At 40.0% G+C, this 19100-nt stretch overlaps 1 protein-coding gene across 8 annotated transcripts in view; it reads left to right on the top strand.

The window, feature by feature from the left end:
* The window catches only part of PHACTR1 (phosphatase and actin regulator 1), a 571629-nt gene that overhangs the window by 282077 nt on the left and 270452 nt on the right, over window positions 1-19100 (top strand). The window contains exon 1 of one of the 8 annotated variants that reach the window (XM_023185351.2): window positions 17855-18440. The exons of the other annotated variants lie outside the window; for them this stretch is intronic. Coding sequence (XP_023041119.1) covers window positions 18188-18440 — 253 coding nt within the window. The 5' untranslated portion in view covers window positions 17855-18187. Of the gene's footprint in view, window positions 1-17854; window positions 18441-19100 lie in introns of those variants that run through there. 8 annotated transcript variants of the gene reach the window in all.

Raw genomic sequence — 19100 nt, 5'->3', positions numbered from 1 at the left:
AACAACAATATTAAAGATAAGGAAAATTGTTACCTAATGATACTCGTTAATACTTAATTACATATCAGTACTTAATGGTAAATGATTATAGATAAATAATTATGTATTAATACTTAATGATAAATGATTCATACTTAATAATTGCATTAATAATGACAAAGGGAATATTTCATAGGAAGATGTAAAAATTTAACAAAATAGCCACCAAATATAAAATGCATAAATGATTAAAATTACAAGGGAAAACTAATCCAAAATTATAAATGAATATTTTTTAAAACACATTTTTCACAGTAACTTATACATTAGTTAGCTTAGTAATTTTAGCGGAGATTTAAACAACTCAAGTAACATGTTTTCTTTAATGTACACATTAACAATTGAAGCCTACATTTTTTTTGAAATAATATATGGACCAGTAAGAAAATTAGTTACAAGCTAGATCATTAAAAAGTTAGTAAATTCCAAACTATTAATATGCAAAGTATTTTCTCTAAAAAATAGCAATAAAGCGATATATATGTCAAAGATATTGCTTAAAACATACGTTGGAATTAAATAAATACCTAAGAAATTCATATATCAAAAGTAAATCATTTCTAAATATGAAATATTTAGAACTGAACGATAACTTAAAACTACTTACAAAATACATGAGATTTGCAAGTAGTACTTTGAGAGAAATCTGTAGCCTTGCATACATGTGTTAGGAAATAGGTAATATTTAAAGTGAATTAGTCACACAGTCAACTCAGTAAATAAGAAAAGATACAGCAGCACTATCCCAAAGACTGAAGAAAGAAATTATAGAAATAAGAGGTGAAATTAATGGAAAGAAAATCCAAGATACAATCGACACTCAAAAATCAAAGAAAACAAAAAGTTTCTTGTTTTGAAAATGTTAATAAAACAGGCAGATCTCTGGCAAGAGCCACCAAAAACAAAACAAAAGAGGGCACAAGCATAGAGTATTAGAGGGGCACAGTTAACAGATAATTTTAAAATATCTGAAGGAAATATTATGATCAACTTCTTGCAAGTAAATTGGAAAACTTAAATAAAATGGAAAATTTTCTAGATGAACTATAAACTACCAATATTGACTGAAGAAGCAATAGAAAATAAATCACTACAGTCACTGAAGAAATCAGATCTACATTAAAAAGCAATTAGGCTGATGAGTTTTAATAAACATTTAAGAAAGGTTACCCTTAACTTATATAAGCTATTCTAGAGACTAAATATGTGACCTCTATTTTACATAAACTTTTCAAGACAATAGAAAGAGAAGAAATGTTTAACAAATCTTTTAATTAGAGTAATACAACCCTTAATCTAAAAACTGGAGAAGGACCATGTAAGAGAGAAAACATACAGATCAGTCTAATTTATTAACATAAATTAAATTCAGAAATTCTAAATATAATATTTTAACCCAAGCCAGCAAACTATTTGATAAATTTTAAAAATTTATAAATGTATGGCCAGTTGCGATGGCTCACTCCTGTGATCCCAGCACTTTGGAAGGCCAAGGCAGGCGGATCACCTGAGGTCAGGAGTTTGAGACCAGCCTGATCAACATGTTGAAAACCCGTCTCTACTAAAAGCACAAAATTAGCCAGGCATGGTGGTACATGCCTGTAAGCCCAGCTACTCGGGAGGCTGAGGCAGGAGAATCACTTGAACCTGGGAGGTGGAGGTTGCAGTGAGCTGAGATCGCCCGCCGTTGCACTCCAGCCTGGGCAACAAAAACAAAACGCTGTCTCAAAAAAAAAAAAATAATAAATGTATTATAAGTTTATAATACATTTATATATGATTTATCATATAATAAATATATATTACATATTATATATTTATATGTAAGTAAATATATATTATATGTTAGTATATAAGTAAATCTATATTATATATGTATATAAGTAAATCTATATTTTATATATAAGTAAATTTACATTATATATAAGTAAATATATATTTAAAGTAAATATGTATTGTATATATTTGTATATAAACAAATATATGGGGGATGGGAGGAAGATAGTCTTTTTATTCTTCTGCCTGCCATTTTTTCAAGTTTTATTCTATTTTTAATTGACACATAATAGTTTCATATATTTATGGTGTACAAATGAGATGCTTCAATACACTTATACATTGTGTGATGACTAAATCAGAATAATTAGCATATCCATCACCTCAAATATGTATCATTTTTTGTGGCGAGAATATTCAAAATCCTCTCTTCTAGCTATTTTGAAATATGCAACACATTATTATTAACTATAGTTACCCTAGTGTGCAAAGAACACCAGGACTTATACATAAAAATATATTTAAAATATTCAGTATAACTCAGTCCATTGGTATATCACAAAAGTAGCTTTATAAATCAGTATAGAAAAAATAAACTATGCAATAAGCAGTACTTAGGAAAAAAATTTTTTTCCGTATTGTAAAAAATAAATTGGCTTTCTGGCTCACATCTTATATAAAAACAAATTCCAGATGGATTAACAACCTAAATATGTAAAGCAAAGCATTGAAATTTTAAAAGGAGAATATAGGTGAAGATTGCATAACCTCGTCATAGAGAAGAATTTATTTAAAAGTCCAAAAATAGGCAAGGCACAGTGGCTCATGCCTGTAATCCCAGCACTTTGGGAGGCTGAGGCAGAGGAACTGCTTGAGCTCAGGAGTTAGAGACCAGCCTGGACAACATAGCGAGATCTCATCTCTACTTAAAGAAAAATTAGCCACGTGTAGTGGTGCACACCTCTGGTCCCAACTTACTCGAGAGACTGAGGCAAGAGGATTGTCTGAACCCTGGAGTGCAGGGCTGTCATGAGCTATGATGTTGCCACTGCACTCTGGCCTGGGTGACAGAGCAAGACCTGTTCAAAAAAAAAAAAAAAAGAAGAAAGGAAAAAGAAAAAGTCCCAAGACAGCACAAAAACATCAAATCAACAACTGGTAAGTCTAACTTTAAAAAAATCTTTATATGACAAAGGACTCACAAACAAAATCATGACTGAAAGACTGGTACTAACATAAAGCCAACAACAATGGTTATACCAGAAGAAAAGAGTCTATATAAATCAATGAGAAAAAAAAAAAAAAAAAAAAAAAAACCTCAATATACAAGTGGACAAAAGATGAGCAAGTAATTTGTAGACAGAGAAACCTGAATACTCCGCAGATAATCAAGATATAGGAATTAAATCACCCAGCATTCTGAAAACCCAAATGAAATAATGGTAATACCAAGTAATGATGAAGTGGAAAGAGAAACTTTCATACACTGTTGATGAGATGGTAATTGTTACGATCACTTTAAGAGCTGGTCAATATCTAGTTAAGCTAAAATTGCGCATACCCCATGACACAGCTCTTTCAGTTCTACTTATATTCTTTAGAGAAACCTTTGCACATGGGTACAAAAGAGAATTGATCAGGATGCTCACTGGAGGATTGTCATTGCAACAAAATTTACATACCAACTAAAAAACCCTCTGTAAGGGTTGAAGAATCTTGTGATATAATCATCTACTGGAATGCTAATGCAGCAGGAAACATGAATGAACTAGATTTACATGAACCAACATGCAATAATCTTAACACATGTTGAGACTGGGCGTGATGGCTCATGCCTGTAATCCCAGCACTTTTGGGAGGCCAAGGTGGGTGGATCACGATATCAGGAGTTCAAGACCAACCTGGCCAAGATGGTGAAACCCTGTCTCTACTAACAAAATACAAAAATTAGCCGGGCATGGTGTCAGGCGCCTGTAATCCCAGCTACTTGGGAGGCTGAAGCAGAGAATTGCTTGAACCCCGGAGGCGGAAGTTGCAGAGAGCTGAGATAGCGCCACTGCACTCCAGCCTGGGTGATAGAGCGAGACTCTGTCTCAAAAACCAAAAAAGCAAACATAATGTTGAATTAAATGTAGAATGTTACAAGTGATTCTTAAAGTTTGTGTGATACCACGTATGGACATTGGAAGCCTATGAAGAAATATTTTTATATTAATGCTTTCAAATGCATACCTATATGGTAAAAGTACAACAGGATACACAAACATTAACTTCAGGGTAGTACTTGCTTCCAGGAAAAGGTGTGGGAAAAGGGAGCATCCGTGATGTCTGGCTATATCTGTAATTTGTATTCCTTTACATTATTTTTGAAACACTAAAGCAGCTAGGCCACAATGTTAACATTTCTACACCTAAATAAGGCCCAGGTGGAGAGTATTATATTCATCATTTTTTGTCTTGTATTTGAAATATTTCATAAAGAAAAACTTAAATACTTACAGAATGTTACAATAAATGTTCAGTTAGCAGTAAGTTCCAAGGTGGCACAAAGGACTGGGCCGGGAGCTCTGTTGGTCAGGGTGTGCTGCAGGTGTCTTCCAAAATGGCACTCTCACTACTATGATCAGAAAAACAAGAAAGAGTCTCCAGAAAGAGACCAGGAAAGGGCATGTGGGAAGCCATGACAAGGCATGGTGTTTGGGGGAACTGTAAGTTATCTGGAGCAGCTAAGCTTGAAGCGGCGGCAGGTAGCAAAGGTGCTGGATGGCCCCGTGCTGTGGTTCACACCTGGAATCCCAGCACTTTGGGAGGCTGAAGCCGGAGGAGGATCCCTTGAGCCCAGGAGTTCAAGACTAGCCTGGGCAACATTGTGAGACCCCGTCTCTATAAAAAATGTAGAACTTATCTAGGTGTGGTGGTGCACATCTGTGGTCCCAGCTACACAGGAGGCTGAGGTAAGAGGATCTCTCGAGCTCAGGAGGTTCAGGCTGCAGTGAGCCATGATTGCACCACTGCACTCCAGCCTCAGTGACAGAGTCTCCAAAAACAAATGTGGGGGAGGGAGAGACAAAGAGAGACGGGGAGGGGGAGAAAGAGAAGAGAGGGAAGGAAGGAAGGAAGGGAGGAAGGGAGGAAGGGAGGGAAGGAAGGAAGGAAGGAAGGAAGGAAGGAAGGAAGGAAGGAAGGAAAAGAGAAAAACAAAGGTGGTGGAACATGCAGCTATAGAGGAAGATTAAGCCTGCCTTGACTATAGGTCACGATTTGATGTCTTAGAAAGGTAAATGCTCACGGCAAGCTCTCACTTCAATCTAGAGTGTCATTTTTCCTCTTCCAACAAGGTTATTTATGTTTCTTTCTTCCCCAAGATCATCTTCCAGTTGCAATTTAGCATCTGTTAGAGTCAAATAATTACATTTTTGGAAAGACCTTAGCAATCTTCTCCTAGTCCAATGCCCTCATTTTACCAACCGAAGAATGTATTGATCACTTTGAGGGTTAGCCCCTCTGAAAGGTTTGGTCTTTGTAATCAAATCTAACTTAGTTGACTTTCTGGAATAATTGATTCCTAGGACAGGTTTATGATGGAATAAGGGGATAGACTGTGTCAGAAGTGGTTCCATTGATAGAAGATTTCATGCAAGTAATATTGTGATAAATAAAGACAGGTGCTTAATAAATTACAAATGATGTTGATGGATTTTTAGTTGTGAAAATCAATAATGAAAGAGGTTGTTACTTTCGTTCATTTTCTAAAGAATGAAATGAGGATGCCATCTCATCCCAGTCTCAGCTTCGGGGTATTTTTTCATCGTAAATGGGATAAAAATTGGGAAGAAAAATTAACAAGGCTTGGCACTGTATTCAGAAGAAGAAGTGACCAAAAGATAGTGCAGAGGGTTCAAGTGCAGAGAAGAAAGGGTGACCTTGAAAGGAGGGTGGTTTGCACAAGAGGACAATGAGAATGGTTTGGAGCTGGACTTGAAATTCAGCATATGACTACAGATTCCAACTCTAGTTTATTCATTGTCCTCTCCCCACCATGACCTGCAATAGCCCAGAAGTCTTTCTCAAGGCTTCTCTGTAGTATTCTGAAATTCAGTTTCTCCCAGAAAAGGTCAGTCTCTCCCTTTTCTTGATTCAGTGCCACCTCTCAACAGAACCTGGCAGCCTAGAAAGTGACATCCAATAAATAATGTGTCCTCCACTTTGGGGAAGTACTGTCTTGTTTCTGGTTTTCTCTCCTCCTTCTCACTTTGGTGTGAAACCTTTGTTTTTCCTAATCCTCCTGATCATGCTTGAGCGATAGGTAGATTTTAATAGAATATCCATGAGGAATTTCCCTAATTTCTAAGACTGTCATCACTGGAAGTTTCAGTCTGGGTGACTGACAGGTGATTAATGCGGGCAGCAACATGGATAGTAGTATCAACCCGGATTCAGATTGATTTGGATTTGAACTGTGAAGATTTTATTGACTCCTTCATTCCTCCACCCAATACTTAGTGATCTAAGCAGTTCTCAGCAGTCTCTTTATGTTACCAAGTATATGCTGGTATTTACAATTAACACTGAACTATGCATTTGCAGGGAATGAGCTCTTTCCTTCCTAAGTCACTTCTCTTTTCCCTCTTTTATACGGTTTGAGCTAAGATCATTTTGGAGAGCACAGTGGCACGTTGCTCATTTATTTCAGCAAGCAACATTGTGTCTCAGGTAAAGGGAAAAATGCCTGTTCTATTAGCTCGGCTATCCTATTTCTTTCATGGCCTGATAAAATGTCAACATATACTATAAAGCATTATATACGTGTCTACTTTTTGGGGGGGGGCGGTTAGCAGTTACAAATATGTGTTCACAGGAAAATGTCTCAGCTCTCTTTTTTTATTTCAGTGCCCTACGTGGAAATACCTATCTCTCTCATTGTTTATTCGTTAACAAAACCTAGGAAAAATTTCAGGAGAAAGCATTTCCTATGATTATCATGTGTCTTCTATATTACCCTCAGGCTTAAAAGCAGCATGAGGAAAAGGCTAAACTCTTTCTCTGTTGGAAAATATACATAAGATCAAAGCAGTGTGACCTATTGGTTGATCATGTGCACCTGTCAAAAACCAAACTTGGCTGTACCAATGCCTGCCTGGAGAGTCAACTCTAAATGCATGTAATGATGGGTAATAGTTCCCAAACTGTGTATAAAATGTTCTAAACAGTTCCCAGTTGTCTTAATATGCACCATTTAAGAAAAATTAGCTGATCTGAATATGCAAACATGATAATATGCCCTCTATGGGCTCATGAATGTATTAACAGAAAAGCTTGAGGAGTTATGCTGGTAAGTCATATGCATTAATGCCCTGAAGTATGTCTGAGAACTTAAACTTTTGAGCGTCAGGTTTAGGTAATGGAGCAGTGCCTATATGTTTACCTTGCATGCAAAACAAGTGTGTTTCATTTTTAAGGTAAATTTTAGATTAGGATTTAGTTAAGTGGAAATGATAGGGCTTTTTTGCCTTTAAGAAATGGACAGATTTGAAGGTTTATCTTCATGCAATTAGAGGATTTTAACCTGAGACCTCAGGTATCCCTGACATATTGCCAATTTGGGAAAAGAAAGAGAAAGGGAACTAAAAAAAGAGAAACTGGAAGAAGGACTTTACATAGTTAAAATTTTTGCAAGATTCCTTTAAACTGTTTCTATGCATTAGATTTGGTAAAATATAAATATATGTTGATTTATTATCTATAGATTCAGAATGTTTCATTCATTTTTTATCATAACTCAGACTTTCTCTAAGGATTGATTCTTTTTGTCAAAATTTAATAATTCTGTTTTTTCACCTGCTGACTGCCAAGAAAAATAGCATGTTTTAAAATGCTTTTAAAAATAAATGACAAGATTTGAGATAGAAAGAGTATTTGTTTCAGTACTTTAAAAATACTCTATAAACTGACAAGACAGATTTACTCCTAGTATAAATAAGTAGATGGATAGATGGACCCTTCATCTTTAGGAAGTTTTCCAGGAATTTTTTTTCTAGGGTGCCTTGGAAAGATATTTTTCCTTCATTATTGCTTCTTTTAAAAAATTTTTTAATAGATTTAAGAAGTACAAGTGTCATTTTTTATTACATGGATATACTATGGAGAAGTGAAGCCTGGACTTTGAGTGTAGCCATCACCCTAAGAGCACATTGTACCACCAAATAACTTCTCATTTCTCACTGTCACATCCTCCCACCCTTCTGAGTCTCCAGTGTCTATTATTCAACTCTCTATGTCCATGTCCATTGGTAACCACCGTTGAGCTCCTACTTATAAGTGAGAACATGTGGTATTTGACTTTCTGTCTCTGAGTTATTTCACTTAAGATAATGGCCTGCAGTTCCATCCAGGTTGCTGCAAAAGACATAATTTTATTCTTTTGTTATGGCTCAGTAGTATTCCTTTGTGTGTGTGTGTGTGTGTGTATCACATTTTCTTTATCCAGTCATCTGTTGATGAACATTTAGGTTGATTTCATATCTTTGCTGTTGTGAATAGTGCTGAGATAAACATATGGGTGCAGGTATCTGTTTAATATAATGATTTATTTTCCTTTGTGTATATGCCCAGTAGTAGGATTGCTGGATTGAATGGTAGATCTATTTTTAGTTCTTTGGGACATCTCCATCTGTTTTCCATAGAGGTTGTATTAATTTACATTCCCATCAACAGTGTATAAGTACTCCCTTTTCTCTGCATCCTCACCAACATCTGTTAATTTTTTTAATTTTTAGTATTAATAATAGCCATTCTGACAGGTGTGAGATGGTATCTCATTGTGATTTTAGTAAGCATTTCTCTGATTAGTGATGTTGAACATTTTTCATGTTTGTTGGCCCTTTGTATGTTTTCCTTTGCAAAATGTCTGTTTGTGTCATTTACCCAATTTTTAATGGGTTTATTTGCTTTTTGTTGTTGTTATTGTTGAGTTATTTGAGTTCCTTGTAGATTCTGAATATTAGTCCTTTGTCAACGTAGCCTCTTTTTTTTTTTTTTTTTTATGTGAAGGTTTGTTACATAGGTATACATGTGCAATGGTGGTTTGCTGCACCTATCAACCTCTCACCTAGGTTTTAAGCCTCACATGCATTAGGTATTTGTCCTAATACTCTCCCTCCCCTTGCATCTTTCTTATGTGCAAAGTTCTGAACAGCAGCATGATATGGTGGAGAGCGTATATGTCTGGTCTGCATTCACTTCAGATTTGGGCTTTGCACATCTGTGCAATATAGCTTTGCACAACTTCCTCTTGACAGCTTTTTCCTTATAAGGGAAATACCTCAAACCTTGTAACCATTGTGAACATTAAGTGATAAAATTTGCAGTTAAAAATGTAAAATCTATGTAAAATATAAAATACTATATACCATTTGCTTGTAATATATATTTAATATATTTCTTATTCTTTAAATATATTTTACAAATGAATATCTTTAAATTTTTTATTAATAAAAAGCCCAGTAGTTTCTCAGATACACCAGAAGCTCACTAAATGATATATCCTTTACATCCTTCCCCTTCTTCCCGCTAGTGGTCTCTTTCCCTGCAAACTCATTGTTGTGAACCTGAATGGGTTTTTAAAATCTCTCTTTGTGTGTCTCCTTTTATTTTAATTTTTTTTAGACAGGGTCTCACTGTTGCCTAGGCTGATCTTGAACTTAGACTATATCTCTATGGAGTATGGAGTATATAGACTATATACATATACTGTCTCTATACATAAGAGTATGTATCTCTCCATATATATCCACGTGCATCTCTACAACATACATACAACATGCATGTGTTGCTCTCCTACCCTTAAGCTCCCTTTATATGAGCTCTCTTTAGACTCCTCTTAGCTTTTGACTTACCCTTGATTCTTGCAAACAACATTGCTTTTACATGTAAAATGACTACAAACTGTTATATTAATTTGTGTGGATATAATATGTATCATGGAGGAAAAGCTCTACTGAAATATAATGTATAAATATAAATATCTTTTCTCTTCAGCATGGCTTCTGTACTGTAAAAAATTCTTTTGGAAGCTCAGGGATCACAGGATCCTGGAGTGCTGGAATCAAGATACAACCTGCCTTGTTAGAACTAGAGATGTTCCTTTGATCATTCACTTCACAAGTCTTAGAGCATATTCCATCGTTTTCCTTGGTGAATTAGACATCGTATTTTCCATGGAAGAAATAAAATGCATATCCCACTTTAATACACCAGTGACATCCACTTAAAATCTTCCCAGAGCTGGCTACCTACAACTCCCTGCCCCACCCCACCCCCCACCATCATGTTGCATGTGTAACTAAAGTTCTCACACTTGGAAAAAGGGCCACTCCACTCTCCATTTCTCGCCTATGTTACATTATCCTATTACCTTGTTCCAGCACCTGCTCAGTATAAACAATCGGGATTCTATCCTAAAGGCCAATTATCATTAGCTGATGGTGAGCTTTTGTGAAACAGCCCTGAGGGATTCACCACAATGTAGATACAATCCCAGACCTAAAAGGATCACATCAGCCAGTACACAACTGCAGTCTGTTTTAAAGATTAAAAGAGCAGGGATCTGCCAATACAGATGATAGATAAGAACCTATGCATCCTATTTTTATCCCTGTTCTATTTACCACCAGCAGCGATGCTCGGCATGGCAGCCAAGGTCTCTGTGTCCTGTGCCTGTAGTCTGATAACCTTTCTTGGTTGTGTTTTATGATGCCATATGCTCTGTCCTAAAATAGTGCTGAGGGTCCTCTGAAGAAAAACTGCCTAGCCGCTTTCTCAATGTCAGTGGAATGTTTAGAGACAGAAAGGTGAGCTTTGCTGTAAACTCATTTTCACTCAGAGTTCTACTTGGCCAAATGCTAATTGTGTGACCTGGGAAATTCATTTAATCTCACTGAACTTCTGTTTTGTGAAGTGTAAAAAGTGGAAATACTACTTCCATCTTATGATATTGGTATGTTTAAATAAGGTGATACATACACACCTTATATTAAATAAGGTGATACATACACAACTTATATTAAATAAGGTGATATATGATACACATACACACACACACACACACTTCTCATTGTTTTATTAGTCTTGATAGGCTAGATTGTATTGCAGTGAAAACAACTCCCAAATTTCGGCAGCGTGACACAACACAAGTTTGTGTTTCATACTACAGGACTGTTGTGGGTCATTAGGTAGTCTGAGCTCATCACTGCCTCACTTCAGAACCCAAAGGGAAGCAGTAGCTGCTATCTTGAACTTCAGCTATCATTTAAAGGTAGGAATGGCCCCACTCACAAAGGGTTCTGGCTGTGCCAACTGCAATCCTACCATGTGCCTGAAGACAGCAAGTCAGAAATATTTGGAGGGCACTAGTGATGTCTACAATATTTGTTTCACAAAAATGAGATCATATTATAGTCAGTTTTATGAACTTTAATTTTCTCATTTAACAATATATTGTGGAAATTCTTCCAGATCCACTTATTTAGGTCTAACTCATTCTTTTTAGTGGCATCATGCTATAAATATACCACAATTTATGAAGTCATTCCGTTATTGCTGGACTTCCCAGCTGCTTTATTTTATTTTATTGTAATATAAACACACTTAATACCACCTTTATACTCTGGTACTTTTATGACTATAAGACAAATATCTAGAAGTGTCTAAATCTGCCAAAAAGAAGAACGATTTCAAAACGAAAACATAAGGCTGTGTTTATCTGTCCATAAATCTCATTTGGAATGGGATTTATAGTTTGGAGCAAAATGTAAAGCAACTGAATACTTTGGAACAACTAGAAGTCTCACTAATCTCTGATAATTTTCAGCCTCTACCTAATCTATCCCCTATTTATCCCCAGACATGAGCAGCAATACCTGATCCTAAATTTATTAACTTAGAATAAGAGTCTTCATTGGATATTAGTAATACAGGCTTTAAAGATGCTTGATGTTACAAGACTTTGCAGAAAAATTTCCACCATACCTGATCTTCTTTCTGTCATGGCCACAACAATGATAGTCACTCTGAAAACATGGCCTATTTTGGAGAAGATCCTTTTTTTTTTGAACTTAAGGGCTAGACTACCCTAGCCCTCTTTTCTTCAATGGTAATGCAGAAAGAGAAAGGAGTCTTCCAAAGTAATGCTGCAATCAAAGAACTACAGGAGTCATATTCTGGATAGTTCTCCCTCAATCACCTCTTTCTCCACCTGTTTTATCTAAAATGATTCCAATCTTCCTTCTCATCATGGTGCTATCTGCTAAGTGTTCACAGAATAATTTTCACAGAGCAATCCCCGTAGTAAGCAAAATTATCACAAGCCTAGAAGTAAAACTGCTTTCCATTCAAAGTTTTAGGGAAACAACGCTCATCTAAAATAAACAAATAAAAAATAAAAAACAAAACCCCACTTAACACAAAAAAACCGCTCACACATTTAGATGTTTCAACTAGATTATTTTACAGAATTGTTTCTGTAAACCCCTTGTCCACTAACCTCTCCCTGGGGCTTATACCAAAAGTCTGCCAGATTTGATCAAGAGATAATAAGGGAAAAGCTAAAGCCAAAGGATCTTTCGCTTTAGGCTTCAAATCACAGTTGACAGAAAAACACTGTGGTGGAAAAGCCTTACTTGTGGGGCAATCAAAGCTTGTCAATCATATGCAGGAGTGACATTCAAAATATTTAACAACTAGACATATAAGAGTCAGAAAGAATATTCAATCTATTAGAACAGATGCCAGCCATAAACAATTCATACAGCTGGACCAGTCAGTGCTCAGGCCCTGAATATGACCTCCACTTACATACCCCTGAATTTCCTAAAGAATTTTCACTAGCCATTCACAGCAAGCTCTGATCACATCTTCTTGCTCGAAATATAAATGTATTACATCAAATATGAGACAGCCTGGAAGCTATATCTCCTCTTAATCGCAGTCTTCTCTTCTATTCCTTTCCATACTTCCAGTCTAGCATCTGCAAAAAACTAACAAAAAACTCAAACCAAAAAATACCCCCACAACAACAACAACAACAACAACAACAACAACAACAACACACACACACACACACAGCAGCAGCAGTGCTGCACCATTCTGTGTCCATGAACCATTTGGAAGTACTTTTTAACCTTGTTCTTAATCTACACTTTGCAGATGAGCTTGCAGTTCTGGTTTTAACATACTGCACATTTAGAGCAAACCTGGAAAAATATAGATGCTATTCTTGTAATAAGAATATCACATATTGTTAATGTTTAGGGAGTGTGTTTTTCCTAGGGATGATGTAACAAATTATCCCCAAGTTAGCGGCTTAAAACAACAGATATTTATTCTCTCACTCAGTTCTGGAGACCAGAAGTTCAAGTTCAAGGTGGACCAAGATCCCTCCAGAGGCTCTTGGGGAGAGCCTGTTCCTCCCCTTCCTCCAGTTTCTGGTGACTGTTGGCATTCCTGTGGCAGCGGTGTCACTCCCATCTCCGAGCCCATCTTCACATTGTGTTCTCCTCCTCTGTCTGTGTGTCTCTCCTCTGTGTGCCTTTTATAAAAAGCACTTATCACTGGATTTAGGACCCCTGCAGAGAATCTAGGATGATCTCTTCATCTCAGGATCCTTAATTTAATTAAACCTGCAAAGACACTTTTCCCAAATAAGGTCACACCCATATATTCCAGGGATTTGACAGGGACATATCTCTGGGAGAGGCGGACACCATTCCACCCACTGCAGGGCGGATAGGAACAAGAAAGGAGACACAGAAGCAGCTGAATGAATAGCTTGAGTTCAAATCAAAGAAAAAATACTGAGAGAGGAAAAGAAGATTTTTATAAAAATCTTTTCTTACATTAAATATGTGTAGTAATTTCTATTTGAGTACACTTCCATTGCTTTGCCCTGTGTTGACCTTAATATTTAGTATTTCTGCTGTGTCTTTTCCCGTAAGAGTGAAAGCACTTTTGTGAGCATTTTAAATTTTCTACCCTTAATTTTGATTGTAAGTTTCTTTAAAGTCTCATAACAGCTGGGCGTTAAAAATGGGGAGGAGCATAGGCAAGTAGAAAGCAGAACAAAGCCTCAGTTCACAGGAGATCACACACTGCTTCTCACATTCAGACTTGGAGGATTTCAAGGTCTGCAGTTGCCCTCACATCAGCCTAATGGTGGGATCTTCTGGAGAAGTCAATTTGCTGGCTGTAACAGGTCCTGCCAGGCCAATGGCTGCCCATCCTTGACCTCCCCACCCCATGAACTCCTAGTCTGCGAGCTTGCAGTCTCCCTACACTACCACCACCGCCACCACCACCCTCTGCCCCCTACTGCTTCAGATCAACTTTCCCAGGGGACTCCTCCTGCATATATGCCATCTCTTCCACAATAATCACTGCAGAAATCCCTTTACATATGGCTCACCCCACACCCCCGATGTTAAATTCATAGATCTCCGTGGGTACTCCTGGTTACAAATTTGCACGTGTTTTCAGCTCCGTGTCTCCTGTTATTCTTATATGCCCTTGTATTGAGTGCACCCTCTTTCCCATTAATTTTTTTTTTTTTTTTTGAGACGGAGTTTTGCTCTTATTGCCCAGGCTGGAGTGCAGTGGCACGATTTTGGCTCGCTGCAATCTCTGCCTCCCGGGTTCAAGCGATTCTTCTGCCTCAGCCTCCTGAGTAGCTGGGATTACAGGTGCGTGCCACCATGCCCCACGCTAACTTTTTGTGTTTTTAGTACAGACAGGGTTTCACCGTGTTGGCCAGGCTGGTCTCAGACTCCTGACCTCAGGTGGGCCACCCGCCTCAGTGTCCCGAAGTGCTGGGATTACAGGCATGAGCCACCCACCCAGCCCTTCCCATTAAGTTCAAGTTCTATGAGATCAAGAATCCTATCCACGACTTACTTTGGAATGAAAATATGTGTTGTTCTGGTAGGCTGATTTCTAGAGGGTGCATCTGAAACCTCAATATGCATCCAAATCCCCCGGCGGTCTTGTTTAAATGCAGATTCTGGGCTAGAGCTTGAAGTGCTGCATTTCTAACAAGCTCTCAGGTACCTGGGATCTGCTGGTCCTTGGGGTCATATTTTGGGTAGTGGGGTCTTAGGGCACCAAACAAGTCTCACAAGGGGATCTGCAAGTTAAGTGTATCCTAAATCAGGGATGGGAAGGAGATTGTCATACAGCTAAGTGACACTGAGCGTGATCACAGGAGCTCATCCTCATTTAGATCATCTTGGTAAAAAAAAAAAAAAAAGTAAATAAATAAATAAATAAATAAATGCTACAAGGAAATAATAATAATGGACACCAATAGTGATTCTTCACTGAGGTGGCATTCAGGGTACAGAGCAGAGTCAAGAGGAAATGCGGAACAGTGTGCACATCAGCCCTGCTGCCTGCTGAGGCAAGGAGGTGGTGCTAGAAGCTGTCAGATTCAGCCACCTTACAAACTGCTGCCCACACTAAGCTATATTCCATCCTGGGCCCTTCTTCGCACACCTTCTGTTGTAACAATAAGAGATGGCACTTCTTAGCTTCTGAAACTTAAGCTAATCATTCTCGAATTCAATCTGAGACACTAAAAGGCACACATCTGCTAAGAACAGCATGGTCTCATACAACTTTCAACGGTGATGGAAGTGTTCTACATCTGCCCTACCCAATGCAGTAGCCACTAGCCACGTGCGGCCATTGAGCATGTGGATTGTCGTTAGTGCAGCTGAGGAACTGAATTAGAATTTTATTGAATTTTAATTCATTTACATGTAAACAGTCACATGTTGCTAGTGGATAGTATATTGGACAGCACCACCAGAGGGTACAAACTCAGGGAGGACGGTTTAGAAAGATGGATCCTCAAACAAGAGAAATGGCTCTCCCAGGTAAACTTTATGGCTTTTATACACTTAACTTGAACAAAGGGCCCCTACAGCCCAGGGCACATCCCTTAATATTTGAGGCTTAGTTGGTGGCTCTGTCAGTTTTTTTGCATGATGCAATCACAATGCCTGATGGCCAATTAAGATAGAAACATACAGAGCCTCTTAGTATTCTGCAAGGGAATAAAAGATTGCTTCACTCTTAGTTGCTTTAATAAGGTCAGATGGGGTTTCTGCAGGTCCACTGTTCTAATCTGTGGGGCAGAGAGTAAGGCAGAAAAGGCATGCAATTTAAAATACACATTTAAGGAAACATGTACTTTGCTGGTAAATACACAACCTCCTCTTTTCAGAAGGGAGTTAAGGGATGATAGTTTGGGGGAGGGATCCAAGGAATTACACAAGAGAATAACAAATGTTTGGTCAGAACACAATGCAGCGAATTCCCTGGTGCACTCAACCGGTATAACAAACAGGTCCTTTGTAACCTCTAAGATAAGGCTTATAACTGGCCAGGGACCAAGTGACATGAATTTGACATGAGCAGACGTAGTGGATTCACCTGTGGTTGGCCTGGCTGGTAATCCAGTAAAAGGGGGCAGTTGCTGAAGCCCTCAATGGGCACCAAGAGGGATGGAGATCTAATTACAGAGACCTGCATTCTACGTCCATCCCTCTCTGAAGGAGGCAATGGCAGCTGGACACCTGACTTTCCGAACTCCAGAATGAAAATGAAGCTCTTATCGTGCTGATTTGTGCACACTATTTTGCACATGAGAAGTAGTAGAAATGATAGAGTGGTAGAATTAGAGTGATCAGAAGCCTATTGTAATACAATAATTTAATATCCTCAGTGGATCATTGACCTTGTTACCTGTGAGGCAACTGTATGTGTAGAATTTGCCCAGTTGGAGGAGAGACTAGCAAAGACCTGGCTTTTGTGGAAGAGGCAGTGACAGGGAATTGTGAAATTAGCTTTGAGGAAGTTCCTAGAAACAACTGGTAGTGACAGTGCATTCTTAACTGACATTATTCTGGTAGGTTGGAAAAGAGGACAAGGGTGTGACTCAGAGTGAATGCAGTAGGGCGGGAAGAACACAGGCGTGGGGGCAGACACACCTGGCTGTAAACACCTGTTTCTCCATTTATGCTTTGCATCAAAGTCACCTGGGGAGCTCCTTAAAGGTACAGATTCCTGGACCCTGCACTGACCTACTAAATCAGAATATCAGGATTTAGGGCTCTGTAATATCTATTTTTAAAATAAGCACACAAGGTGATTGTGATATAGGCCTTCTCTAAGCCTTAGTTCTCTAAAAGGTGAGATAGGATTGGCGATATCTGAGTCGGGATTGTTGTGTGAATTGGTGGTTTATTAGAAATAGCATGATTTTAATAAGGCAAATCCGTGGCTGAAGAATAATATTTACAAGTTATTGAGCTTTGATTTGTTCTGCATGGTTCGTTAAAGGCACTGTTCTCCCTGCAATGCCAGCTACTCAGGAAACCGAGGCAGGAGGATCGCTTGAGCCCGGGAGTTCGAGGCTGCAGCGAATTGTCATTGTGCCACAGCACTCTAGCCTAGGCGACAGAGTGACAGCCGATCTCTAAAAACAATTTTTTTGTTTGTTTTTTAAAGAAACGACCCTGTTCTCCCTTTGGAAATCTTGGTAGATGTCCCTTGCTTTGCTAAGCCTTAGTTACTGTGCTAAAACAGCTGGAGAGTGATTTGACCAAATTAGGTGACAGTCCCAAAGTCGCAAATTGTTGTTTCTTAGTCTTGATAAAATCAGCATTTTATTTTCCTTTTCAATGACCCTGGCGTTAAACAATCTCCTTCGGGTCGGAGAATTTCTATGGGAGGTGAAAACATCAATTATGTTGTAACAGGTTGTCTGCTCCAGTGAAAGTCAAGGGCTACGGGTTGGACCCGCTGTAGAGGGTAATTTGCTGTGGCCCTGGAGGGGCGCTTGCACCCGAGGGCTCCCAGCGCAGCGCTTTCCTTGTGAAACATTTTGCTTTCATTCGGCAGCTTTAGGCGTGAAGAAAAGGGGGAGGGGGTTGGCGTTCCGCCCTGGAGCTCTTGAGAGTGAAGGTAGCTGCAAACCCAGCAGGCTCTCAGTAGCTGGTGCTGAGATTTCCGGAGGGGTGGGGCCTCCAGAGGGGGATGTACACGTGAGACCCCGAGAGAGGTGGGAGCGGAGCGTCTCAGGTAGGACCGAGGAGCGCCCTGCGTGCCCCCTCCTCCGGCCTCGGGATCCGGATTGGCTCCGGCAGCGAGGTCGGCGAGGTCAAGACCTTTTCGGCGCCCTCCCCGACCCGCCCCGCCGCGGCGGTGCTTATATAGAGCGACCGGCGCGGGCGGGGCGGGGGCATGCTGGCGAGGCCGAGGGGCGCGAGTGGCAGCGCGCGGGGGCCGGAGCAGCGCCCGGCCCCGGGCGCCCGGGGACCGGATGGCGGAGCCCACGCGCGCAGCGAAGCCGGGGAGGTTTGCGCTCCGCTCGCCGCGCTGCAGGGAGGGCGCGGTGCCAGGCGCGAGCGCCGAGAAACCAAAAAAGAAAGCTTTTTATTTGCTGAGGATGAAGCCCCTGAAGGGGCCCGCCCCCAACAACAACAACAACGTGTCCTTTGTGATCCACTGTCAACTAGGCAAGGAGATCAAACACATTTGCAGCAACTGCAGTCGGGGGGAGGACGCCCGGGACGGTGAGTGCCGGGGCCCGTCGGGGCGGCAGCGGCGAGCGCGGGAGGCGGGGAGGTGGTTCGGGCTGTCTCAGTTTGGGGGCACCGTCGGCGTCTGTCGCCTGGAGAACTGCAGGGACATCCGCACTCCACCCAGACATGACACCCGCCCGCCGAGCACTTTGCAGAGTGACACCCACAGCCCAACCCGGGCTCGCAACCCTGTACATCCCATTGACGTATATGGTCCCCAAAATGAGGATTTTGAAACAGTTAAAAGAGCAAGTCTGGGATTTTCATTTGGAAGCCGAGGCTTAGGGGATTTGTCGGTGGTAAAAGAGCTGACTCCTGCTTTTTCCTTCCATGGGCTTCTTAACTGTTGCCCCGTCCTCGTATTATGATGGGATACAGGGTTTGCTGGGCTGCGTTAGGGACATGGGCTTTCTTCGGGTGGCATCAGTTTGGAGAGGCGGTTTGGCGGCGGCGCCCAGAGCCCTAGAGACTTGTGGAGTTGTTGAATGATGCCTGTTTAGAGTAAAACATGGCTGTGATTTTTGGAGTGCCGCTGCTGGTCCCTGCTGGAACGATGCCCAAAGGCCAACATGTGGAGAGGTGGGGGAGGGGGCGCGCAGCGGCGTCTTCCAGGTGAGCCTGGGCGTGTGCGAGCCAGAGCTCCCGCAGTCT

This window comes from Piliocolobus tephrosceles, chromosome 5 (assembly GCF_002776525.5).
Source record: "Piliocolobus tephrosceles isolate RC106 chromosome 5, ASM277652v3, whole genome shotgun sequence".
Taxonomy (NCBI): Eukaryota; Metazoa; Chordata; class Mammalia; order Primates; family Cercopithecidae; genus Piliocolobus; species Piliocolobus tephrosceles.
The sequence above is the reverse complement of the archived record's forward strand: the minus strand, read 5'-3'. Positions and strand labels throughout refer to the sequence as shown.